Source organism: Aethalodelphis obliquidens, unplaced genomic scaffold, assembly GCF_003676395.1.
Source record: "Aethalodelphis obliquidens isolate GAN/ISIS:26980383/991018 unplaced genomic scaffold, ASM367639v1 scaffold35, whole genome shotgun sequence".
Classification (NCBI taxonomy): domain Eukaryota; kingdom Metazoa; phylum Chordata; class Mammalia; order Artiodactyla; family Delphinidae; genus Aethalodelphis; species Aethalodelphis obliquidens.
In genome coordinates this window covers 9,843,524-9,869,970 of record NW_020837979.1, presented here as the reverse complement: position 1 = coordinate 9,869,970, position 26,447 = coordinate 9,843,524, and the positions used below count along the sequence as shown (strand labels likewise).

Genomic DNA, 26,447 nt, shown 5'->3' with positions numbered 1-26,447 from the left:
AAAAAAAAAAAAAAAAAAAAAAAAAAATTAATATATAGAAAGATGCACTGAAATAAATTCTATTTTAAAAATAAAAGTAATACTCAAGCTCATCCCTTCCTAATTATGTTATTATATTTTACTATTATCTATGTTCTTTGGGTTGTTTATGTGTATTGGTGGAAATACTACATAATGGAGGACTTCCAGTCCTGCCAAGGTGCAATAGCCCCATTCCTCCCAGATCCTCCCTCTTACAACTAAAAAACCCTAGACACTGCACAATAAACAAGCATAGGATGACTCTGAAAAGTACAAAAAAGAAGGCAGACCACCTGGGGGAACTCAGAATTTGAGGAATGCCATGCCAGCAAATTCTCTGGGTTTCTTTATTGCCTCCCATGTACATATGCTGGACAAGATGCTACAGAATCTTCCAACCCAGAATCTCCAGCAGACACAGACAAAAAGTACTCCAAGAGAAGCCTGTTCTCCTTAGCTGAAGGATGCAAAAGGGTCTGAAGTTGCTGGGCAAACAACAGACTGCCTTTGGGAGTGTGGGCAGGGAAGCAGACCATCAGAACTGGCAGTGTGGATGTGCAGCAGGATGCCCAGCATCAGTTGGGACAGGAGGCTTTCAGAGCGCATGGGCTGCCAGGGGGCTTGCAGAGACGTGGGCTCAGCTAAAATCTAGCCTCAGAGTGGGGAGCTCTGGAGTATAAGCGGCACCACAGAGTTGTCCCACTCTGTCAGTCAGTATCTGTGGGCATTCCCAGGGAGAAAGCATAACCTCAGGCATTTCCTGGGAAGGTCGCTCCCATTGGGCAAGGACAATTCCAAGGAGCTTTGCTGTGAGTTGATACCAGTCAACGTTGATAGCAGCTAGGAGATGAGTGTAGAGGCCTGGTAAAGGGATCAGGGTGGGGTATCAACAGCAACTGCTACAGCAGCTGACTACAGAAATCAGGAGAAGAAAATAACAAATTAAACAAAAGGAAAGGAGAAAAAATAAATTATTAAAAGAAAAGCAGAAAAGTAATCAGTTAGAAATCCGAAAGCTGGCTCTTTGAAAACAACCACCATACGGGTTTTTGTTAAACATTGTACTGGGGGAGTCAGCCAATGCAATTAGACAAGAGAACAAAATTTAGAGAAATCGAAATTGGAAAGAAATGGGTAAAACTCTCACTATTTATCGATGATGCATGTGTTAGGTTGATTGTATTGATGGCCCCTCTGCTTGACCTCTCCTTGATCCCTGTCCTTTGACACTGAAGTTCTCATAAAGAGGCAGAGTCTGCTTCCCCAACCCTTGAGTCTGAGCTTGGCCATGTGACTTGCTTTGGCCATTAAGATATTGGTATCTTTGAGAGACGCAAAGGCTCGAAAAAGTATTTGTGCATTTTCTTGCTCTCTTACTCCTCTGAAATCCCCCCTGAGAAGATGCTTGAGATAATCTAAGAACATGCCTGGACTAGCCTATGGGGTGGGGTGGGGTGTATAAAGTAAGAGACAAGTACGAAGAGCTCAGCTGTATCAGCCAAAGCCATCACAGACCAGCCTACCTCCAGGCAACCCCTAAACATGTGGAAGAAGCCAGTCAAGATCAGAAGAGCTGCCTATTCAACCTACAGCTGACTACAGATTCATGAATGAGCCCAGACAAGACTAGAAGGACCCCCCCCAGCCACCCACAAACTCATGGTCCATAATATTGATCAATTATTGTTTTGAACTGCTAAGTTTTGCATTATAGGTAACTGATACAATAGTCCTATATACCTGGAAGCCCGCAAGACAACTAAAATTACTACAAACAATAAGAGTTGGCAGGATACACAATTAATAGAAGTTAATGGCTTTCATATAGATACATAAACAATCAGTTAGAAAGTACATGAAAGAAAAGATCCCAGTTGCAAAAGTAATAAAACAAAAGAAAAATATACTTAAGAATAAACTTTTTATATGTACATAACTTACCTGAAGAAAACTTTAAAACACTCCTAAAGTACACAAGCAAAAACCTGAACAGATAGAAACATGGACCATTTGTTTTAATAGGAAGAAAGGCCACAAAGAAATCAATTCTCCCTAAGTTAATTTATGCAGTCAATATGATCTAAATAAAAACACCAATAAGGGATTTTGAAGTTCACATATGAAAGGAAACAAGCAAAAACAACCAGAAAAACCCTAAAAATGAGGAGCTATGATCGGTGTGATAAGGCCTCAGTAATTCAGCCGGTGCAAAAATAGGCAGATAGACCAATGGAATAAAATAGAATGTCGAGAAACGGAATTAAATACATATGGAAAGTTAATATATTTCAGAGAAAGCTGGGATATCAAATCCAAAACATTGAGATGTTCTAATTGGGTAGCCAACTGGAAGAAAAAATTAAGTTGAATCCCTATCTCACACCATATACTAGAATAAATTCCAAATTGATCAGGATTTACATGGAGGAAAACAAAACCACAAGGTATTAAGAAAAAACATAAAGAACTCTTTCATGATCTCAATGCAAAAAATACTTTCTAATATGATATAATATTTAAAAGCCATAAAGAAAAATTTGATAAATGTGACTATATAATAACAAAAACTTCTGCATGACAAAAACACCTTAAGAATAGTCAAAAGGCAAATGACAAACAGGGACAAAATACTTGTTACTGATGTCATTGCAAAGGGATGAAGCTCCCTAATTACAGAGCTCCTATAATTCATTAAAAACATACCAGCAAGCACAACAAAGGAAACCATCAACAAAACGAAAAGACAATGTAGTGAATGGAAGAAAATATTTGCAAATATATGACCAACAAGGGGTTAATATCCAAAATATATAAACAACTCATACAACTCAATATCAAAAAAACAAACGACCCAATTTAAAGTGGGCAGAAGAAAGACCTTAATAGACATTTTTCCAAAGAAGAAATACAGATGGCCAACAGGTACATGAAAAGATGCTCAACATTGCTGATTATTAGAGAAATGCAAATCAAAACAACAATGAGATATCACCTCACACATGTCAGAATGGCTAGTATCAAAAAGACCACAAATAACAAATGTTGGCAAGGATGTGGAGAAAAAACCCTTGTACACTGTTGGTGGGAATGTAAATTGGTGCAGCCGCTATGGAAAACATTACGGAGGTTCCTCAAAAAAACTAAAAATAGAACTACTATATGATCCAGGAATTTCACTCCTGGGTATATATCTGGAAAAAACACTAATTGAAAAGATACATGGGGCTTCCCTGGTGGCGCAGTGGTTGAGAGTTTGCCTGCCAATGCAGGGGACGCGGGTTCGAGCCCTGGCCCGGGAGGATCCCACATGCTGTGGAGCAACTGAGCCCGTGCACCACAGCTACTGAGACTGAACTCTAGAGCCTGCAAGCCACAACTGCTGAGCCCACGTGCCACAGCTACTGAGGCCTGCCCGCCTGGAGCCCGTGCTCCACAACAGGAGAAGCCACGACAATGAGAGGCCCGCACACCGCAGCGAAGAGTGGCGCCCACTCGCCGCAACTAGAGAAAGCCCGCGCACAGCAACGAAGACCCAACGCAGCCAAAATAAATAAATTTAAAAAAAAAAAAAAAAAAAGAAAAGATACATGCATCCTAATGTTCATAGCAGCACTATTTACAATAGCCAAGTTATGGAAGCAACCCAAGTGTCCATCAACAGATGAATGGATAAAGAAGATGTGGTATGTATATATATTATATATATATATATGTATGTATATATACACGATGAAATATTAGCCATAAAAAAGGATGAAATTCTGCCATTTGCAGCAACATGGTGAGAATATTATGCTTAGAGAAATAAATCAGACAGAGAAAGACAAATACTGTATGCTACCACTTATTTGCGGAATCTAAAAAATAAAACAAACTAAGGTATCTAGCAAAACAGAAGGAGACTCACAAACATAGAAAACAAACTAGTTGTTACCAGTGGAGAGAGGGTGGGGGAGGAGCAAGCTAAGGGCATGGGATTACGAGATACAAACTACTGTGCATAAAAGAGATATGCAACAAGGACATATTGTACAGCACAGGAAATTACAGCCATTACTCTGTAATAATTTTTAATGAAGTACGATCTATATAAATACTGAATCACTATGCTAGACACCTGAAACTAACATAAAATTGTAAATCAACTAAACCTCAGTTGAAAAAAAAAAAAAATGACCAAAAGGGGGCAAATGATTTGAACACATGGGCCACAGAATAAGAAATACAAGTGATACAAATATATTTTTAAATCTCTGCTCTCATATGCAGTAAGAGAAGCACAAATTAAAACTACACTGAAATACTGATTTTCACCTATTACATGAACGAAATCCAGACAGTCTGATAACACACTACGTTGGCAACGTTGTGAGGAGCTGATGCTCTCACACACTAGCCTGAGGGACGGAGGGTACAAATTGGTACAGTCTGCACGTGCAACAATTAAACAATATCTATCAAAATTACAAAGGAACCTACCTTTTGACCCAGCAATTCCACTTCTAGAAACTTATCCTTTGGACATCCTCACACATGTGAGGAGATATAAGCTATAGAATAATATGAGGTATGGATCCTCTTTTTTAATATAAACTGTAGTATTCATCAATTACAAATTTTGTAATCAAAAAAGAAAAATGTGGATCAAGAGAAACATCAAACTAAAAAGACCAGACAGCAAAGCCTATGGAAATGCCATTTGGTGTGTTTTACAGACAAGATTCTAAAACGTAAGTAACTATTGGTAGTTCTCTCTTTACACTTCCATTCAACTAACGTTTTGATTAAATGGTTGTTATTCATCTGTTTTAAAATCCCAAATTCAGAGCGAATTCCCTGGCGGTTCAGTGGTTAAGACTCTGAGCTTCCACTGCAGAAGGCACCAGTTCATCCCTGGTCGGGGAACTAAGATCCTACAGGCTGCGCGGCGCGGCCCAAATTCACATTAATTTCACATTACTTTCACATTAAACTAAGCTTCTTACTCATACAGATACCAAGCATCTCACTGGAGTCAAATTTTAGTAATGGTTATGTCAGTCTACAAAGAAAAATAGGACACAGGACAAGAACAGGTGAGGACTATTAATGCACAGATAATATATACACTGGCCAGAAGAACTGAGAAATTATTATAACCAGTAAAATAAACATACCTCAAGAAAATTGGGTTACTACTAAACAGCTCTCAACTATTAATACCCAACCTCCTTACATTAAAGAAATTTCTCAACAGGGACAAGTTAGACATTTTAATTATAGGTCTTTCACATTCCCCACCCCCAACTCCCAAAATGCACTATTAGGGGTAAGCATAATGTTCCATGGGCATAAGCTACTCACTGTAGTGTTGTAACAGCGCAACATTGCAAACATCTAAAACACCATCAGTAGAAAAGTGATTCAGTAAGATATGGTACAGCCATACAATGGGATATTACACAAAAAGAAAATTTTCTTTCTATGGCAATATGGAAAAATTGCCAAGATATGTTTTAAATGAAAAAAATCAAGGTGCAAACAAGTGAATATATTCCTTTTACTGCTGCTCTATATGTTTTTAAAAAATGGGGTGGAGAAGACTAGATGTTTGCTTGGTAGATGTTGTTTTTTTAAAACCAGAAACTAATAACAGTGTTTAGCTTTTGTGTGAGTGGGGTGGAGGTGGGGGGGAATTGGGCAGAGAGGGGACAGCACTGTACCTTTGTATGCTTTCTGACTTTTGAACCGTGTTAAACTAATACCTATTCCAAAAACAGATGTTTTAAAACGTGTTAAATTGTACACTTAAACATAACCACTAGATGGCGCTTGATCTTCATTCCAACTGCCACCCCCAAGGAATTCATTCCTATTTAACAAAGAAATTAAAGCTGGATGAAGAAGTTTTAGAAACTGTCTCCCTGAAAGCTTGAACATCTGCTTATCATAATATGAATATTTAAATTCCTAACACTTTTCAAGCAAAAAGGTAACCATCTCTGCAATGGAAAAGTCAGGGTTTCAGGAACATCTCAAGCTCTCCCAACTCCTATGCAACATGCGTATTTGTTTGTGCATTTTCTGTCTTTAAATACCAACCCCCACGTTTAGCAATCTTAATGGGACACCTTAAATACTATGTGTATAACGATACGGTATAAATCATAAACAACAATGGTTTTGGGTATTTTATAATAACAGATATAATTTCTCTTTTCTGGTTTCTTGGGTCTGTAAGATATAAAGATTTGGCAAATATTATTATCTCTGTGCCTCAAATGGCAGAGAGAGGCCCTATAGAATTAAGAGACTTGGCAGGCCCTGGGTGGATGGCGTTAGTGTCGAGATTAAGAGACACATCTGCAGGGGTGTGTCTGTATGGGGTACAGAGAGGGCCCTGCTCTACCCTCAGCAGCTCCACCATCATCTGACTTATCGGTGGTCTGTGTAGGATTTAGCTTGAGAAAAAATGGTTCCTTTACTAAGAACAAGGTTGAAAACCTCTGAACTAGGATATGCTACCAGCAAGAACTAAAGCAAAAGATACGAATCTCACCTTCCCTCGGAGAGGTGAAGGGTGTGGGCATCCAGCGTGAGTAAGACGAAGCCTTACTGGGAAGTTTCACACGTGGAATTAGGACCAAACCACAAGACACAAAGTTTCAAAATCGAATCATAAATACCTACTAGAGAGGCGAAAATAAAAAATACTGACAATACCAAGTGTTAAGAAGGTGCAGAGCAACTGGATCCCTCATTCACTGCTGGTGGGAAATATTTAAAAAATGGTACAGGCACTCTGGAAGAGTTTAACAATGTCTTATGAAGCTAAATACACACTTATGTTTATAACTCAGCAATTCCACTCCTGGGTATTTACCCAAGAGAAATGAAACCCTTTGTTTACACAAACACTTATACATGAATGTTTATAGCAACTTTATTTGCAATCACCAAAAACTGGAAACAACCCAAATGTCCCTTGAGTGGGGCATAGATTAAACTGTGGTACATCCATACAATAGGTTACTACTCAGCAATAAAAAGGAATGAACCACTGATACACATGACAACTGGGATGGATCTCCAAGGCATTGTGTTGAGTGGAAAAAAGCCAATCTCAAAAAGTTACATATGATAGGATTCCAATTTTATAACATTCTCAACATGACTAAATTACAGTAATGAAGTACAGATCAGTGGCTGTCAGGAGTTAGGGTTAGGGGGAGAATCTGACTCTAAAGGGGAAACACAGGAGGTTTCTCTGTGGTGATGGAATAGTTCTATATTCTGATTGTGGTGGTGGTTGGTTACACAAAACTATACGTGTGAACTACACACACACACACACACACACACACACATAGATGTCCTCCAAAAGATTTGAACAGACACTTCACAAAAGAATGACCAATATAAAAATGACCGATAAGTATAAGAGAAAACGCTCAGTGTCATTAAGTCACCATGGAAAATCAAATTAAAATCACAATGAGATACCATTACACACCCACCTGAATGGCTAAAAAAAAGTTTTTAATGAGAAATCTAAATATTAACAAGGATGTGGAGCAACTAAAACTCTCATGTTTTGTTGTGATAATGTAAAACAATACAGTCACCTTGGGGAAAGGTTCTGTCAATTTCTCATAACACTAAACATATACCTACTCTATGACCTAACAATGACACTCCTAGTATTTACCTAAGAAAAGCAAACTGTTCATAAAAATTCTTGTAGAAGAATGTTCATACCAACTTTATCAATGATAGCTCCAAACTGGAAACAGCCAGGGCATCCATCACTAACAGAGCAGATAAATAAACTATGGTCTAGTCATGAAATGGAATACTACTTAGCAATAAAAAGGAATGTACTATTGATACACATAAATGGCATGTATTAATTTAGAAAACATTATACTGGGATCACTTGCTCTGGAGGAAGCCAGCTGCCATGATGTGAGGACACTCAAGCAGCTTCGTGGAGAGGTCCACATGGGAGAAACACTGAGGCTTCCTGCCAACAGCCATGTGAGTACAGCTCCTTGGGGGTGGATCTGCCAGCCCCAGTCAAGCCTTTATATGACTTAAGCCCCAACCAACATCTTATGTACAACCTCATGAAAGACCAAGAGCCACCCAGCTAAGATGCTGTGAAACTCATGACCCACAGAAACCGGTTGTTAAGTTTTGAGGTAATCTGCTACACACCAATAGATAAGGAGTACACATGGCACTGTCATACACACAAACAACTGATAAGCATGAACTAGTATCTTATTTTAAAACACTTTAATAATATGTAACACACCAAGAACAAAGCAAGAATCATAAAAGTATAGCCTAATGAATTATCATGAAGGTTACACACACCTGTATAATCTCTACCCAAGTGCAGGGAAATCACATTACATGACCAGACTCTCCCCTTGGTCTCCCTCTCAATCGCTCCCTCCCTCCTGCCCATACTAGTTGCCGTCCTGACTTGTAACTCCATAAATTATTTTTGACTGCTTTTAAATAGTAAAGAAATGGTATTAGACACTATGTATTCTTTTCAGTCTGGCTTCTCTCACTCAACGTGGCTAATAAGATTCATCTTAGTGTCTACTGTAGCTGTGTTTCACGCATTTTCATGGCTGTGTGGGATTAAATTGAATTAATATACCACCAAAAATATGCTGTGTGAACATATTATGTAATTCCATTTGTATTAAATTCTAAAACAGACAAAACTAAAACACAGTAGGAACAAAAACAGAATAGTGGTTACCTCTGGGAGGGGAAGGGCAGGGCCTGGGAAGGGCATGAGGGACCTTTCTGGGGTGATAGTAATGTTCTCTATTTTGATAGGGGTTTGGGTTACATAGGTGAATGCCTCTGCCAGAATTCTGAGAGTGTACACTTAATAGTTTTGTATTTCATTGTACTTTACAGCAAAAGAAAAAAATCGGAGCCATGTTGACAGGATGTACGCCATGCAATGATATGATGTGACATGACGTGACAGGACAGGATAGGGTAAGATAGGATATATGGTATGATATATGATATGATATGATATGATATGGTGTGATGTGATGTGATAGGATAAATGGGATGGTAGGATATGATACGATATAATGGGATGTGATGTGATGTGATATGATGTGACGAGAAGGGCATCTCCCCTCATACACTTCCCCAGAACCCATAACCTCAGCCTAAACATGAGAAAAACATCAGACAGACCTGAATTGAGGGACATTCAACGAAATACCTGACTGATACTTTTCAAAAGTGTCAAGGTCATGAAAAACAGGGAAAGACAAAGGAATTGTCACAGCCCAGAGGAGGCCAAGGAGCTGTGACAATGAAACACGTGGTGTCCTGGATGGGGTCCTGGAAGAGAAAGAGGCCATCTCGGGGAAAACTGAGGAAACCTAAGTAAAGTCTAGAGTTTAATTCATAGCAACGTACCGATGCCGCTGCCTTCGTTTTGACAAATGTACCGTGGTTCTGCAAGACGTTAACAACAGGGGAAACTTGGTGAGAGGGAGATGAGAAAACTCTGTTATCTCTGCAACTTTTCTATAAATTGAAAATTATTCCAAAATAAAAAATCCATTTTAAAAAGAGACAACAAAGCAGAAACTAACACACCATTGTAAAGCAATTATACTCCAATAGAGATGTTAAAATAAATAAAATTTAAAAGAGACAACAAGCAAGGCAACAACAAAATCAAAAAGGCCGTTGTGTATTAAAACACACACACACACACACACACACACACACACACACACCACTGGACAGGAATAAAGACACAGACATAGAGAATGGACTTGAGGACACGGGGAGGGGGAAGGGTAAGCTGGGACAAAGTGAGAGAGTGGCATGGACATATATACACTACCAAATGTAAAATAGATAGCTAGTGGGAAGCAGCCACATAGCACAGGGAGATCAGCTCGGTGCTTTGTGACCACCTAGAGGGGTGGGATAGGGAGGGTGGGAGGGAGACGCAAGAGGGAGGACATATGGGGATATATGTATATGTATAGCTGATTCACTTTGTTATAAAGTAGAAACTAATACACCATTGTAAAGCAATTATACTCCAATAAAGACACTAAAAAATTTATTAATTAATTTAAAAAAAAAAAAGCAGCTGTGTGTGGGACTTCCCTGGTGATCCAGTGGTTAAGACTTCGCCTTCCAATGCTAGGGGTGCGGGTTCGATTCCTGGTCGGGGAGCTAAGATCCCACATGCCTTGTGGCCAAAAAACTAAAACATAAGACAGAAGCAATACTGTAACAAATTCAATATAGACTTAAAAAAAAAAAAAAGCAGTGGTGTGTGTTTTTCTCTAAGTCAAAATGAGTTTTGGTCTAGGGGAAAGAACATCTTCAGATACCAATGCGAATGCCCTCATGACAAGGAACATCCTTGGCACCTAAGCTTTTGACCACCATGTGACTCCTGGCAGCACAGATGTTCTGGAATAAAATACCAACAAGAACTTGAAAACCAACCCTGGTTTCCCAGTAGGGCTCTGCTTCAATAACCCGTACCTTGGTCCTGGTCTCTTTGGTAACTTCCTTCTGGAGACACGTCCAGCTCAGCCCAAGATAAACTCCCTCTTCTCTTTGAAATCAGCAAGAATCAAAAATGCTCCATCTCCATTAAAAGGTGAGGTGCACCCCGCTACAAGCATTCATGGCTCCCCAGAGGCAGTGAGCACAGGGGCCCATCTGCCTTCTAGCAAATACTGCGATCACAACTCGACCTCCGATGCCCCAAACCTTGACACCACCCTGAGAACACCACGCACAACCTGGATGAGTAGACGGTGAATGAAAGAGAAACTGTTGAGTCATCTTGCGGTAACTGTCAAAGGCTGCAGGCCCTGAGCCAGCGGGCGCCTGAGAAGATGCAAAGGGGGTCGTTTCTAAGTGCTGAGGTTTAATTCTAGCTGTGATGTTCCCTCAACTAGCGAGAGGTATCTTGGCTGATGGGCAAAGTCTACAAAGTTCTCAGGAAGAAAGGCTCTGAAGACGGAGAGAAAAGGGAAGAAGGGGAAGGAAAGATCCCTCCCCAGAGACAAAAACCTCACAGGAATCCCTGAAGGAGGCAGTGCCAGACCCCACCCCTGCATCCTGGGCCTCCACTGAGTGACCGAGTGATCATGGGAAGGGAGTTTCCCTCTCCATCCTTTTTCTCCCCTTCCTTCCTTGAGCGTTCATTAAGCGCCTACACCAGCTAAACACTGGAAATTCAAAACAAGCCGGGCTGGCTCCTACCTTCAAAGGGCTTGGAGTCCAGCGTGGAAGACAGAGCAGGAGGAAGACGGATCCCATACAAAGTGCACATGTCATCATTAGGCCTCAAGTGGCTGGATGGGTGCCACCTCCCAGGGGTGGCCTGGTTGTTTTCTGGAATGCAGAGCCTTTGGTCTAGCAATTACCCTTGCCTGGCTCCGTCAGGAGGACCCGAGAGAAGGCAGAGCAGTGAGAACCTAGTCGCTCTGCAGGATCCGCTGAGGAGTGGGGTGTCTGTGGGCAGAGAGAGGAAGTCCCAGGAGGGAGGGAGGGAGGCAGTGGGGCGAGGAGGGCAGGAGGAAAGGGGTGGAAGGGTGAGCAGGAAGGAAGAGAAGGGGGAAATGGGGCCGAATGAGCGGGGGATAGGAGCAGATACAATCTCCTGAGACAAAAACACGAACTGTCACCAAACTCAGGCATGTCTCTCACTAGGTAAAGGTACACGCGGCAGCTACTGCTGGGGCTCTTCCTCCCCTGCCCAGGATCCTGGCGATGCTGCATCAGCTCAGCCCGAGGGGGCAGCTCCTGACTGGTCCAGGTCACCACGGGGATCTCAACCTCCAGGACAGGGAGTGGTTTAGAAATGAGACTTGAAGCTTCAAACAAGGGGGGTTACTTTTTGGGGTGCGTGTGGGGAGTGCTGAGATGGGAGTGGCACCTGAGAGGTTAGCTAAGAAAGCAGTACTGGGTTTACGGCTGACAGCTCAGGGTCTTGGAGGATGCCCAGCCCTGTAGTCTACAGGTACAACCAGGCCTTAACTGGCTCCTCAGACCATGCTCCGACCACAGGATGGTGGAGTCTGCTGGCTTAGGGGGCTCCCTGTTTCCAATTGTAGTGACACCTCTGGTAACCCAAAGGATGTCTCTGGTGGAACATTATGGTACACAAATTCTGCAGGAGAAGATCTAGAGGGCAAATCCATCATCTTCAACAACGAATCCTTTCACTGGCTGTGTAGGAGGCACCCTCGGTGAGTCTAACATGCACAGGAGCCAGGGTTCCCTCCTAGACCTTGAGAGCTACCCGTCCACCTACGTGTCCAGTTACAGGTAAATGGGAAGATGGCCATGGAGATTCCCTCAGGGGCCCATGATGACCTAGACTTCAAGGCCTGGGGTCCCTGAAGGGCAAAGAGGAGGTCAACACTCTCCCACGGCTGCCAGGAGGGCATGGGGAGACACCCTGGGGGTCTGAGGGTCTCCCATGATGTCTGAGTTCCCACAATAAGTCCATAAATAGTGTCAAAAGAAACAGAGGTTTGCACAGGGTCCATAGAGCCGTCCCTGTGAGAAGAAGGGCAAGTAATCAGGGGCCCTGCAGTCACTTTTTGTCATGGTCATAACCACGTAAGAACCAGTCTCAGCTCCTGGAATCAACCCACCTGCAAAGCCTTATTCACAGAGGGAGAACAGGGTATAAATGTTGTAGCCTGGATGTGATTGTAAGGTAGAGGATGGACAGAAGGGAACTTAGAAAGAAAAGAGATGCTATCGAAGCTCGGTGCAATGAAGTAAATAAAAACAAAAACATATCCACACTAACAGGAGGTCACAGGAGAATCTCAGCTCCCTGGCAGGGAGAGAAGTGGGCAGAGGACTGCGGAACGGCACCCCGAAAACAGCGTCGGTTCTGAGATCTCATGACACAGTCAGAATGGCTTCCGTTAGAAAATAGGCCTGATTTCCTCCGAAATTGCAGTCCCTCCCAAGGCTGAGAGGAATGAGCACCCATGACCCCTAGTCTGTCTACACAGACATTGGTCCCTTGCATGCATAACATTTCCTTTTGGAATCAATCAGCAAGTCTCTGCCCAAAAAGCCAAGCTATTGCCCAGCTTCAGATCAAAGTCACGGCCAGAGGAAGGAGGAGGGAACTTAACAGGCAGTGTTTAAGTGCCCCCATTCAAGGCAGAAATGCCTGACCTGGCTTCCCAGGTGCTCTTCTGAGACATCCTTCACTCACTGCAGTGACCCAGAGACTCAGGAAGAAGCCAGTGATGGGCGCCCAGTGCTCTGTCGGTCTGGCACGCATTTCCCCTCTTCTGGGCCACATCACCTCCTTTTGTCTTTAGCAGCCTCCCACTCCCTCCCCCACCCACGCGGTTCTGGTTGGTGACCCGCCCCAGGGGCCACTTCAAGGAAAAGCAATGGCAATGGCCAGCTGGGCCAATGAGGGTGACCTGGGCCAGGCTGGAAGCCAAGAAGAGTCTCTCTCTTCCAGCCTGGCTGCTGAGCTGTGAGACATGCACCCAAAGCTCCAAAGGCCACGAGGTGGCCAGGGTCTGTCTGGACGTAAGGAGAGCAGAGCTGAGGACTCCTGCCTGTGTCCCCCTAGCAACCTGAACTCCAGCCTCTGTGCCTGAAGCCAAGGTGAGCTGTTTCTGTCTCTGCAAGTGAAACAAAAGTGAAATAAAAGCAAACTAATTTGGGTGCTTCTGGTTGAAAACCAAAAGTTTGGTTGAAACCCAACTCACAGTGGCCTGAACAGTAAAGGGAACTTGCTACTTCACGGAACTGCAGGGACAGGACAAGGGGCAGGGGTCAGGGCACGTTTGACTCCCTGGCTCAGTCATGCCCTGCCTCTATGAGTCACTTCCTCCTAGGGCACGCTTCCCTCTTGGTGACAAAATGGCTGCACACCTAGCCGGCCTCACATCCAGACTCCACCGCATCCAAAATGAGAGGGCGTGCCCATCCGGCAGATCTCTCAGATAAGCAAGGAAGCATCTTTCCCAGGAGCCCTCAGAAACCTCCCTTCCTATTTCATTGGCCAAAACTGGATCACGGGACTATTCCTGTAGTAGCACTGGCTTCCTCAGGGTTACGGGTCAATCCCTTTGTCAAGGTGGGGGGTTGATGAGGTGACTGGTCTACTTTCTCTGAATTATACAACCTACGGGAGAGGGTCACGTGCCCAAATGAAAACCTAGGAAGTTCTGGGAAGAGGCGTCATGTGAAGACAAATGCTTACTTCATTAACACTGTGGCAAACAAGGAAGAAAAGAAATTACTATTGGGTTGGCCAACAAGTTCGCTTGGGTTTTTCCGTAAGATGTTACAGAAAAACCCGAACAAACATTTTGGCCAGCCGATAAATGTTAGGTGTTATTATTGTTGTTTTCATTGACCTGTAATTACCCAAACATTTTGCCTTAAGTAGTACTACTATATTAGGTTTGTATCTTCCTTATGGTTTTTCTCCCTTTGCCGTAATTTTTTATTATTTATTTATTTCCCAATCATTTTTTTAAATTGACGTATAGCTGAGTTACAATATTGTATTAGCTTCAGGTATACAACATAGTGATTCAAAAATTGTATAGATTAGGGGCTTCCCTGGTGGCGCAGTGGTTGAGAGTCCGCCTGCCGATGCAGGGGACAGGGGTTCATGCCCCGGTCCGGGAAGATCCCACATGCCACGGAGCGGCTGGGCCCATGAGCCATGGCCGCTAAGCCTGCGCGTCCAGAGCCTGTGCTCCACAACGGGAGAGGCCACAACAGTGAGAGGCCCGAGTACCACAAAAAAAAAAAAATTGTATAGATTATACTCCATTTAAAGTTATTATAAAATACTGGCTATAGTCCCTGTGCTGTACATGGTAGCTCTATATTTAATTTATGAGGAACTCCCATACTGTCTTCCATAGTGGCTACACCATTTTGTGTTCCCACCACAGCGTACAAGGGTTCCGCTTTGTCTACATCCTTCCCAACGCACGCTGTCTTTTTGTATTGGTCTCTTAAAGCAGGTAGAAAACAAAACGTGGAGTTACAAACCAATGTTACAATAAAGCTAGCATTTATAATCACCCAGGTATTTATTGATACATCACAATCTTCTCTAAGGGAATTTCTCACATTAAATTAGTAAACAGAATTTATAATGATCAAATCCTGCAGATCCCACCTCTTCACTGTCTCTGTCCTCTCTTCTCTACGTATTTCACCAGAACTATTCCCTTTTCACACTTCATCATTATCCCCTTTGAGAGTCAAACGAGAGATCAAATATAAAAAGTGTGCAACCAGCTGCACAGACAGCCCTGTGAAGGGGAAGTGGGACCACTGAGTCTCCTGGCCTTTTACCAGCAGGGGTTTTAGTTCCTTTCTCTAGATCGCTCTTTCTCTCAGTCCCTCTCAGTCTCTTCCTGTCTCTCTCTCTGCCAGTATCCTGTGGAGGGACCCTTGGTTAGTTTACTATTTTCTTTCCTTCCAACTGTTGGTCCAACCGGGAAACAATTCTGCCTTTTACAACCATAACTGGGAGGCAACACAGGCTAAGTCATCATTTTAAATCCATGATAAAGACACTCACCCAGTTGGAGAACTAGCACAATGACAGTAACTTCTAACCACACCCATGTGTCCCCCTCCCATCTCTCTGCCCTCCCCCTCCAATCCTCTAGAATCTTGGTTTAGCATTCCTTTACTTTCATTTTATAGAGTTTCTCACATATCCAGGTATGTCTAAAGAGTATATTGTTGGCTTAATTTATGCTAACTTTGTAAAAAAAAAGGAATCAGCACATCAATGTTCATAACAGCACTATTCACAATAGCTGAGACATACAAGCAACCTAAGTGTCAATTGACAGAGGAATGGATAAAGAAGATATGGTACATATATACAACGGACTACTACTCAGCCATAAAAAAGAATGAAATAATGCCATTTGCAGGAACATGGGTGGACCTAGAGATTATCACATACCAAGTGAAGTAAATCAGACAGAGAAAGACAAATATTATATATCACTTACACGTGGAATCTAAAAAAATAATACAAATGAACTTATTTATGAAACAGAAACAGACTCACAGACATACAAAACAAACTTATGGTTACCAAAGGTTAAAAGGGGTGGGGGAGGAATAAATTAGGAGTTTGGGATTAGCAGATATAAAATTCTATATATCAAATAGATATACAACAAGGACTTACTGCATAGCACAGGGAACTTATTCAGTGTCTTGTAATAAACCATAATGGAAAAGAATATGAAAAAGAATATATATATTCATATATATATGTGTACATGTATATATATATGAACCACTTTGCTGTACATCAGCAACTAACACAACATTGTAAATCGACGATACTTCAGTAAGAAAAAAAAAGCCTTGGGCTTCCCTGGTGGCGCAGTGGTTGAGAGTCTGCCTGCCGATGCAGGGGACACGGGTTCGTGCCCCAGTCCGGGAAGATCTCACATGCTGCGGAGTGGCTAGACCCGTGGGCCATGGCCGCTAAGCCTGCGCGTCCGGAGCCTGTGCTCCGCAGTGGGAGAGGCCACAACAGTGAGAGGCCCACGTACCACAAAAAAAAAAAAAAAAAAAAGCCTTCTCTTTAGCAAGTTTGATGTTTATAATACAATATTATTTTCTATATTCACTATACTATGCCTTAACTCTCCAGGCCTTTTTTATCTACTGGTTGCAAGTTTGTACCTTTAAACAACATCTCTCTTATTCTTCCTACCACCCAGTCCCTGGTAACCACGATTACACTCTGTTTTTATGAGTTCACAGCTTTTTTAGATTTCACGCATAAGAGGAGCATCATTTTCTAACGAGCCTAAAGTCATACATGGAGGATCCCTGCTCACCATCCTTTCAGGCACCTGGGCTTATGACCTGTCATTCATTCTCCACGCACCCATCCCTCAGGGACTAAAAGATTCATCTCTGGAGAAATTAACCCTGACCAAAACAAAACACTAATACTGGTCTGCCACTGAAAGGTTGGTTCTCTCTGATCAAGAAAGCCTGTGGCCAAGGACCCTGCCTGATTACAATCAGCATTTTGCTCATATTACTCACTTCACTCCTATTTTGAACAAACACCCAAGACTGACTAGACACTTAACAAAAGCCTCCGACACAAAAGCCAGAGGTCAAAAGTACAAACGGGAAAAGAAAAAGGAACTCAAAGGAAATAGAGACAAAGCATAAAAGGAAACATCTCAAAAATTACCATCAACTATTCCCAAGAAATAAGAGACTTTGCAACCAGAAAACAAGAACAGATGCTATAAAAAAGGAATAAAGAACTCAAAGAACTTTTGAAAATTAAAAATACAATAGTAGATATTTAAAATCACTCAAGAACAGTTGGAAGATAAAATTGAGAAAATCTCCCAGGAATTACAATGAAAAGGTAAAGAGATGAAAAGGATTAGGAAACTAGAAGACAAGCCCAGGAGGTCCAACATGTGAACAAAAGGAGTCCAGATAAGAGAGCGGTGCAAATAGTTGAAGAACATGAGTTTCCAAAGAGCCCATCGTATGCCCTCCATAATGAAAGAAATGAAAGAAAGAGGCCCACATCAAGCCACAACATGGTGAAATTCCATGAAACCAGTGCTAAAAAGAAAGTCCTAGAAACTTCCAGGAGGGAGGAAGAAAAACAAGTCATATATTTATATATTAAAATGCCAGGGTGCAGAAGTGATCAGATTCATTAATAACAATGTTGGATACTTGAAAGCAATGGCATAATGTCTTTAAAATTCTGGGGGAAATTTTACTTCCAGCCTAGAATTCTACACCTGTACAAATATTCAGCCGATTTTGATAGTAAATATTTTCAGACATGAAGATCTCAAAAATCTCAAAAAGTTAACTCTCTGGTATCCTTTCTCAAGAAGCTATTAGATGAGAGACTGTCCTGGTTATCTATGGCTATGGTAACAATGTACCCCAAAACTCAGTGGCTTAAAACAACAATTCATTATCATTATATCTCACTACTCTTTCTAACAGGAATTTGGACACACAGGATCAAGTAGAGATGGCGTGTCTCTGCTTCTCAGTGTCTGGGGCCCCAGCTTAGATGACTTAGATGGCTGGAGGCTGCAGCGGTCGGGAATGGTCAGCATCTCTCTATGGGGCATCTCTACATGGACCAGCTCGGGCTTCCTCACAGCGTGGCAGCCTTAGGCTGGTAGAACGTTTCACATGGAAGCTTGGGGCCTCAAGAGACAGGAAGTGGAAGGTACCGGTCACTTTAGGCCTGAGCCTGGACACTGTCACTTCAGCCATATCCTGTGGGTCAAAGCAGTCATAAGCCACCCAGATTCAAGGGGAGGGTTCACAAAGCACACCTCTCAATGGGAGCAGTGTTAAAGAACTCATGGCCATCTCTAATCCTCCACAAAGGGTAACCAAAACAGAGAAGGCCTGGGGAAACAGTGACTTGACTATAGAGGAGATGCAAAGGAATTTCCCAAGATAATGGTGAAGACGATGGTAAAGCCAGTCCAGACTAAAGCCCCAGAAGGAGGCCTCCTGGATGGATGTGTCCGTGGCGGGCCAGGAGGAACAGAACTGCCAGTTAACTGACAGGTTTGACCAAATTGAGAGGAGTGCAACTGTTGTATCCAAAAGTTTGGAGGCCAGTGAGTGATGAGTTTATACAAAACTAAGCAAATGAATAAAAGGGGCAATTGTTAGCCCAAGAGAACACCAGAAGTTGTGAAAGAAAGGAAATGAAATATGGTACACTAAGGGGCATGGCTGAGAATAATACTTATGTAGTCACAGCGATGTGAACACTGGATAGTGATTTAAGTAAAAATGGGGATGCACGGATTTGGGGGAATAAGGAAAGAAAGTGGGCATTAGTGGGAATCTTCATTTTTTATATGAGTAAGTCATTATATAATCAAGAAGTAGCTGCTTACGCATGCTTTTAAGGAAATAGAGGTAAATAACATAAGAATCCAATGAAAGACTTGGAAGTGTTTGCCAGTGAGGAAAGGGGATGAGGGATGAAGGGGGTGGAACAGGGGTGGATGCTTCTCACTCCAAACCTCATAGTATTTTTTGTATTAAGTAGGTTCATACATTATATCATGAACATAAAAATTAAATTGTAAAAGAGCAAGCTATAGGACAAAACACATAGCATGATCTTGTTTATATAAGAAAACGTTCGCATGTATATGTGAACTCATAGGAAAATAGAAAAAGTAGAAAAAAACCCTACAACACACTAAAGTATTCAAAGTGGTCGGAGGACCAAAAGTCCATCAACAAATGAACGGGTAAACAAAATGTGGTCTATCCATGCAGTGGAGTGTTATCCAGCCTTAAAAAGGAAGGAGATTCTGTCATGTGTCACAATATGGACGAACCTTCAGGACACTCTGCTAAGTACAAAAGCCAGACTCCAAAGGACAAATATTGGATGATTCCACTTATGTGAAGTAACTACAGTAGTCAAATCGTAGAGACAGAAAGTAGAATGGTGCTTGCCAGGGGCTGTGGGGAGGAAGGAAGGGGGAGTTAGTGTTTAATGAGTAGAGTGTCAAACTGTGAGGATGCCGAAGTTCGTGGGTGATGGTCGCACAACACTGTGAATGTACTTAATGCCACTGCACACTTAAAAATGGTTAAAATGGTAAATTTTATTTTCTGTGTATTTCACCACAATCAAAAAAGAAAAAATGGTTGGGGGAGGGGACAGTTTAAGAAACTTTCACGTTTTCCATATTATTTGACTCTTTGCAATGAGAAGTTTTTCATGAAATACTTGCATGTATATAGAAGACTGAGGGGAAAAACTAAACCTTTGCAAAAGTTAAGGAAGAGAAATGTGCATTGCTCCAGGGAAGGAAAGAAAAGGCAGTGAAGAGAAACAAGGGGGAGGGGGAAACAGGCAGGCCCAGCGCAGCCAGGTCAGGGAGGGGAGCCCTGAGGAAGCGTGGTGAGGGGGTCTGGGGGACCCAGAAAGGTCAGGTGGGGCCTATAAGCCTTGCATTGTGCACGCCCACTCGCCCCCCAGGCCCTCAGGAGAGAGCTCCGGTTTGCCAAGAAACAAACTCAAAAACATTTTAAAATCTTATCTCATTTCAGATGTTGCTTTTAAATATTCCCTGCAAACCCCAGGGAGGAGCCTCAAGTGGCCCAGAATCCTCTGGGGTCCCAGTCAAGGACATGCTGTCCTATGCACCACAGGGCAGGTGTGACCCTCAGCAGCCGGGGCATTCCCGGAGCCTGGGGGACCCGCCACCAGAGTAGGGACAGGAAGGACTCGGCCTGGCAAGCTGGTCTTGGGGAGAGACGGGGGACCTTGGCTGTGCCCACACCACACCTGGGGAGGCGGACTAGTGGATGAATCCCTGCACTGAGGGCAGCTGTGATGTGCACAGAAAACTGCACAACCAGGTTTTTGTTTTTTGTTTCCTGGGCTCTTATGTCCTGGGAGTGCCGGACCCTGTACAAACTTCCCACTATACACACAGCACTCACACTAATGAACCCCACCCCCTCCCATACCTACTTGAACTTCAAAGGCCTGGGGAGGGGAGACCGGCCACAGGAGGCCTCACCTTGCCTCAGTGAATCTGAGCTAGAGAAGCTTTATTTCTGGCCTCCCATGGAGCGTTTTACTGCAGCAGAATGTTAAAAAAAAAACATCGAGAAATCAGGATCACTGCCTTCTAACCCCCGTAAGATCAAATCTGATACAACGTGAACTTTCAAGCAGATAGCACAATCTTTAATCACTGGGGAAAAACAATATGAAATTTAGGCTCTTATTTCAACTCTGAAATTATGAGGTCAATAAGCAAGAACTGGTGAGAATGGAAAAGTGTTTGTTAGGGTAATTTGTACCTTTTTTTCTCCTTTTTTTTTTTTCCTTTTTGGTGTCACACCACAGCCAGCAACACTAAACAGCTACTCAACAGTTTATAAGTGTCCCAACAATCCAGCGGCACAGATATTATCCCCATTCTTTTGAATCAGCAAATGTAAGCTCAGGAAGGTAAAATCACACTTGATGACAATCACACAGGCAATAAGCTGCCGGCTGGCTTTCCAGCCCCCGCCTGCCCTTCCCTCTGTCCCTAAGCAGACCGTTTAATTCACAGCAAAGAACCTTCTACAGGCCCAAATCAGTAGTTTGGATATTAGCATTCTTTCCCATCATTTAAACTGCAGTTACCTAAACTGAAAAGACAAAGAGATGACAGCCCATGAACGAAACTGAAAAGATGGAGGAAGATAGGAAAAGGGGTGTGACAGGACTAAATACGACTTAAAGCGGTAGGACCTCCTTGCCCTCTGAAAAATTATTGAGGCCTCCACACAAAAACCTGCACATAGATGTTTATAGCAGTTTTATTCATAATTGCCAAAACTTGGAATCAACCGAGATGGCCTTCAGTAGATGAATGGATAAGTAAACTGTGGTTCATCCAGACAATGGAATACTATTCAGCAAGAAAAAGAAATGAGCTATCAGGCCATGAAAAGATATGGATGAAGCTTAAATACATATCACTAAGGGAAATAAGGCAATCTGAAAAGGCTACATACTATATGATTCCAACTGTATGATTGTAGAAAAGGCAAAACTATGGAAACAGTGAAAAGATCAGTGGTTGCCAGGGGTGGGTGGTAGAGAGAGAAAAATAGAGCACAGAGAATTTTTAAGGCAGTGAAAATTCTCTATATGATACCAAACGATGGGTACATGTCATTATACTTTTGTCCAAACCCACAGAAAGTACACCACCAAGAGTGAACTGTAATGTAAACTGTGGACTCAGTGATTATGATAAATCAATAGATTCATTTCTGGTTAAAAAAAAATACATACACACACACACACAAACAAAAAAACACACAAAAAAACAAAAAACAAGTACCATTCTGGTGAGTGATGTTAATAATGGAGGGGGGGGCTATGTCTGTGTGAGGACAGGGGGTATATGGGATATCTCTGTACCTCCCTCTCAATTTTGTTGTAAACCTAAAACTGCTCTTTAAAATTGTCTTTAAAAAAATTATTGGGGGCCCCAAATATCTATTGGTATTTATCATTTCAGAAATTATAACAGAAAAATTGTTCAAACATTTATTAAATCATTTGAAAATAACAGTATTAAAATTTAATTAGAAAAGTAGCATTGTTCTGCATTTTTACAATTCTCTTTCATATCTGCCTTAAAACTGCTGGATTCTCATATCTGCTTCTGCAGACACGTTGGAAAACTATACATCATGTAGTCTCTGGGAACTACCACTGTACACTTGTGAGAAAATGAGAATGAAAAGGCCAATAACTGCTTCATATTATTACTAAAATAATTTCTAACTTGTGAAGCTCCTGGGAGTCCTGGGTACCGCCCGGAGTCCCTGGACCGTGCTTTGAGAATCATGACATAAAGAACTAGGTGTGAGAGAGAAGGAAAAAGAAGGTGGGGAGACACTCAAGGGCACACCCACCATCTCACACCTGTCAGCTTTCACCTTCCCTAAGCTCCCCTCTCCCCAGTGGGTACCACCAGGGCAGAAACCGCAGCTTCCTGGCCAAGGACAGGCTGCTTTTACTCCAAGCATCTCCTTCCCTCTCAGCCCAGCTCAACCTTCAGACATAAACTAAACGTGGGCTAAGTAGTTAATCTTTCTTCGGAAAATACTAGTGTTCTTAATTGGAGCTTTCTTAAACTAAAACTCCAAAGCCTGATTCTAAAAGTGGGCTTATCAGTCGGCCTGAGATGAGGTCAGCCGCCCAACATAGCACAGGAGAAACAGTCCCCATTGAGACACAAGGGTTGAGTTCTGGTCCTGACTGGCCGGTCCCTGGGTTATTTTCTCCCTCTGTAAACTTAGGCTGTACCAAGCCCTCTGCCCACTTCTCAGGGCTGTCCTGGCATCAAATGACCTCGTGGACCTGAGCCCACCTTACAACCCAAGCACCCCAGCTGCTCTTAGGCCGCCCCTCTGCACACCTGGACTCCGCGGGGCCCCTGGGAGCCTGCCCCACACTGACGACCAGATACACCCTGGGCAGAGCCAGTCCACCCCTGTGCCGGGAAAATGCCCTCACTTCCCGGCAAGCACGACCCGAGAGACGCTGTTCTGCCCCCGTTTCCGCGCTCCTGGTCCGGACAGGGTTGCACAGTGGCCCTGGGCGCGCTCCACTCCCGCCTCATCCTGCGTTTTCTGCCCCTTATTCCCTGCAGGGGTGGGACACGCGGAGGCAGGGAGTCAAGAAACAAGTTTAGAAGCAAGGCCGATCCTTCCAGCCACCACTCTCGGCCGAGCACCCCGCCCGCCGCTGTGGGGGCCCACCCGTGCACCCCGACTCCCGGTGTAGGAGGGAGCTCGGCGGGCGGAGGACACCTCCAGGGGCAGATGAAGTCGCCACCTCTGCTGCGCCCACAGGGCTGGGGAGGGCAGTCCATCATCTGCCAAGTCGGGAGGGACCTGCTTCTCGGGCACAGCAACCACACCCCCAGCTCGCCCTCGCCCGGGGCGCACCAGGAGGGCGCTGCCCGCAGGGACGCGCGGGGACCGAGGGGATGCGGCCGGCGGCGGGACGCACGGGGCGGGGTGGCGACGAGGCCGGTACCTGTGCCGGAAGAGCGGGCAGCCGCCCAGAAGCCAGCGCAGCTCGTTCTTGAGGCTCCAGAACTCACAGTCCAGATAGCGGTGCAAGGACGAGTCCCCGAGCCCCAGGTCCGGCGCCGGTTCCATCGCGCCGCCCGTCCTCTGGCGCGTCCGCGAGGCCGCTTCCCTGCGCACCTCCTCCAGCTGCTGGCATTTGGGGCCGAGAAGCGCACGCCCTCTCATCCGCATGCAGCCACCCAGTCTCCTCCCTCTTCAACTGCTCGTCCCCTCCCTCCCCCGCGCTGGCCCTGCCCCGACCGACTCCCTGGGCACCAAGTGAAGAAAGAACAGGCCAGGGAATCTGGGCTCTTACAGAGGTCTCCCCTGGAACAAACTACTGCCTGGCCCTGGGGCTTTAGTTTCTGCCGCCCATGCCCACGGCTCAGTTGTCCCTCCAGTCGCTGGCCCACAAGAAGTATTAGAACCCTAGAGGGGGAGTTGGTGAGGTAGACACAGGGTACGCTGTGGGCACGGGGGTCCTGGTTGCTCAGAGCTGTGACATCTTACTCAGAGGACCTCCTGTGCCAGCCTCTCTGCCACCGAGACCCAAGATGCCCCAGGCCATGCTCTGGTCTCCTTACGGAGTCCAAGCTCACTCTGCTCTCTGGGGTCAGGCCAATGAATGGAAGATGAGGTGCTGAGGCAAGGAATATGACTTTATTATGAAAGAGAGCAGGCCGAAAAGATGGCAAAGTCTCAAAACAACCATCTTATGGGGGTTTGGATGCCAGTTTCTTTTATAGCACAGAGAGGGGGAGGAGACAAGGAAGTAAAAAGGCGTAAGTTTTTCAAATATCACCTGGAATGGCCAGCCTCAGGGAGGGGATGCGTTAATTTCTGCTTTCTTGTAACCAGCCACAGGTGGACAGGGTCCAAATGTTTCCCTGAACAAAGGCACTTTGGTTTAACGTTCAGGCAGAGGGGCAGGGTTCCCCGAGGCAGGCCACTGTGTATAGACAGTATCCTTTTAGTGAACAAAAGCAGCCAAAGCAAAGGTTAAAGTAAAAGAAACATGCAGTCTGATTTGGCTCTTCCCTGTTACAGTCCCAACTCAGCTGCAGCTCAGCTCAAATCCTTGCCACCCCCAAACTGGGCATTCCAATGAACTTTAATATTACTGTAATCTGGGGGTGGCCAGGGCCTGCAGAGTAGCTGGGAGATGCAAACAGAACAAGGCAATGAACAAACACTAACTCATCTCCCAGCACCCTCCTTCTGTTGTTTTAACAAGTGACCAATGTTCATTCCTTTCCTCTCTCTAAGTCTCATATACTTTATTGATTCTCCTTTTAAGTATAAAGGAAATGTTAGCTTCCAAAGACCACCCTGCTGGGGAGATGACTCTTGGGGGTGTAGTGTAGCTGGCAGTTGGGTCGCTGTCTGCTGTCATTGGGTTAATGGACATCACTCGTATCAGTTTCCTACGGCTTGTGTAACAAACATTTATTGTTAAAGTTCTGGAGGTCAGAAGTCTAAAATGGATCTTACAGGACTAAAAATCAAGGTGTTGGCAGAGCGGGACCCCTCCTGGAGACTCCAGGAGGAAAATCCCTTTCCTCATCTTTTGCAGCTTCTAGAAGTTGCCTGCATTTGTAGGGTCCCAGCCCCTTCCTCCATCTTCAAAGTGCATCCCAACAACCTCTGCTTCCTTGCTGGTCTGCTGATTTTGACCTTCTTGCCTCCCTCTTAGAAGGACTCTGGTGATTACATTGGGCCCACCCAGATAATTCAGGAGAATCTCCTTGTTTCCATATCTGTAATTTAATCACATCAATAATAACCCCTTCCCCAGGTGAGATAACATAACAGGTTCTGGGGATTAGGCTATGAACGTCTTTGGTGGGCCATTGTTCTGTCCACCATACCACCTGCGCAGCTGCAAGTAACAATACCTACCAGAGGCCATGAATAAGGACTTTGGCTTCTCATATAACAGGGAGGCTGGGGGTAGGAAAGCCCAAGGGCTAATTCAGTGGCTCTACCCCAGGGACCCAGGTTCCCTTTCCATCTTTCGTCTCCAGCATCCTTTCTCAGTGTGTTATCTTTATCTCTCAGTCATCAGATGGATGCTGCAACTCCAAGCACCACTTTGTGCCAAGCAGAAGAGGGGCATTTCCTTCTATATCAGTCAGGATAGCATAGTAGTAAGAAACAACCTCAAAACGACACACACTGTGGTCACAAATACCCCAAACCTTAGGGTTTAAAAAGATAAGACTTTAATTCTCACCACGCCACCTGGGGGCTCTGCCCCATGCCCTCTTTCTCCAGGTCCCAGCTGAGAGAACAGCCACTGTGTGGCCACACAGGCTCTTCAAGCTTCCAGCTGGAAAGGACCTGTGTAACTTCCACACACAATCCGTTGTCCAAAGCAGTTCACTCCTGACTCTATGCGGGAAGGGAAGTACCATCCAGGACATGCCCAGAAGGCCAACACCCCAAATAATCTGGGAGCAGCACTTGTGGCTACGAACGAAATCTTGCCAAACATTTGACTCACTGTCTGTCCCATAGGCAATGTACACTCTCTACTCCCCAAAGGAGACAACCAAACAAAGTCCCAGACTATCACAATGTCAAGTCCAAGGCCCCTGGGGGGTGCACAGTAGTCTCTGCATCAAGTCAGGATGTGGTACCTTTCAATTCAGAGACCTAAAAGCTAAAAAGATAAGTTACTAAGTAAGCTTCCAAGTCTATGTAACTTTAGTGAGAAAAGAATCCTTTGTAGTTATAAGTCA

General features: G+C 44.0%; 1 protein-coding gene across 1 annotated transcript in view; it reads right to left on the bottom strand.

The window, feature by feature from the left end:
- Window positions 1-24,557, bottom strand: part of ACOXL (acyl-CoA oxidase like) — a 332,334-nt gene extending 307,777 nt beyond the window's left edge. The window contains 1 exon segment of the mRNA XM_027129018.1: window positions 23,672-24,557. Within this exon segment, the coding sequence (XP_026984819.1) occupies window positions 23,672-23,898 (227 nt within the window). The 5' untranslated portion in view covers window positions 23,899-24,557.
- Between the last annotated feature and the right edge of the window lie 1,890 nt (window positions 24,558-26,447).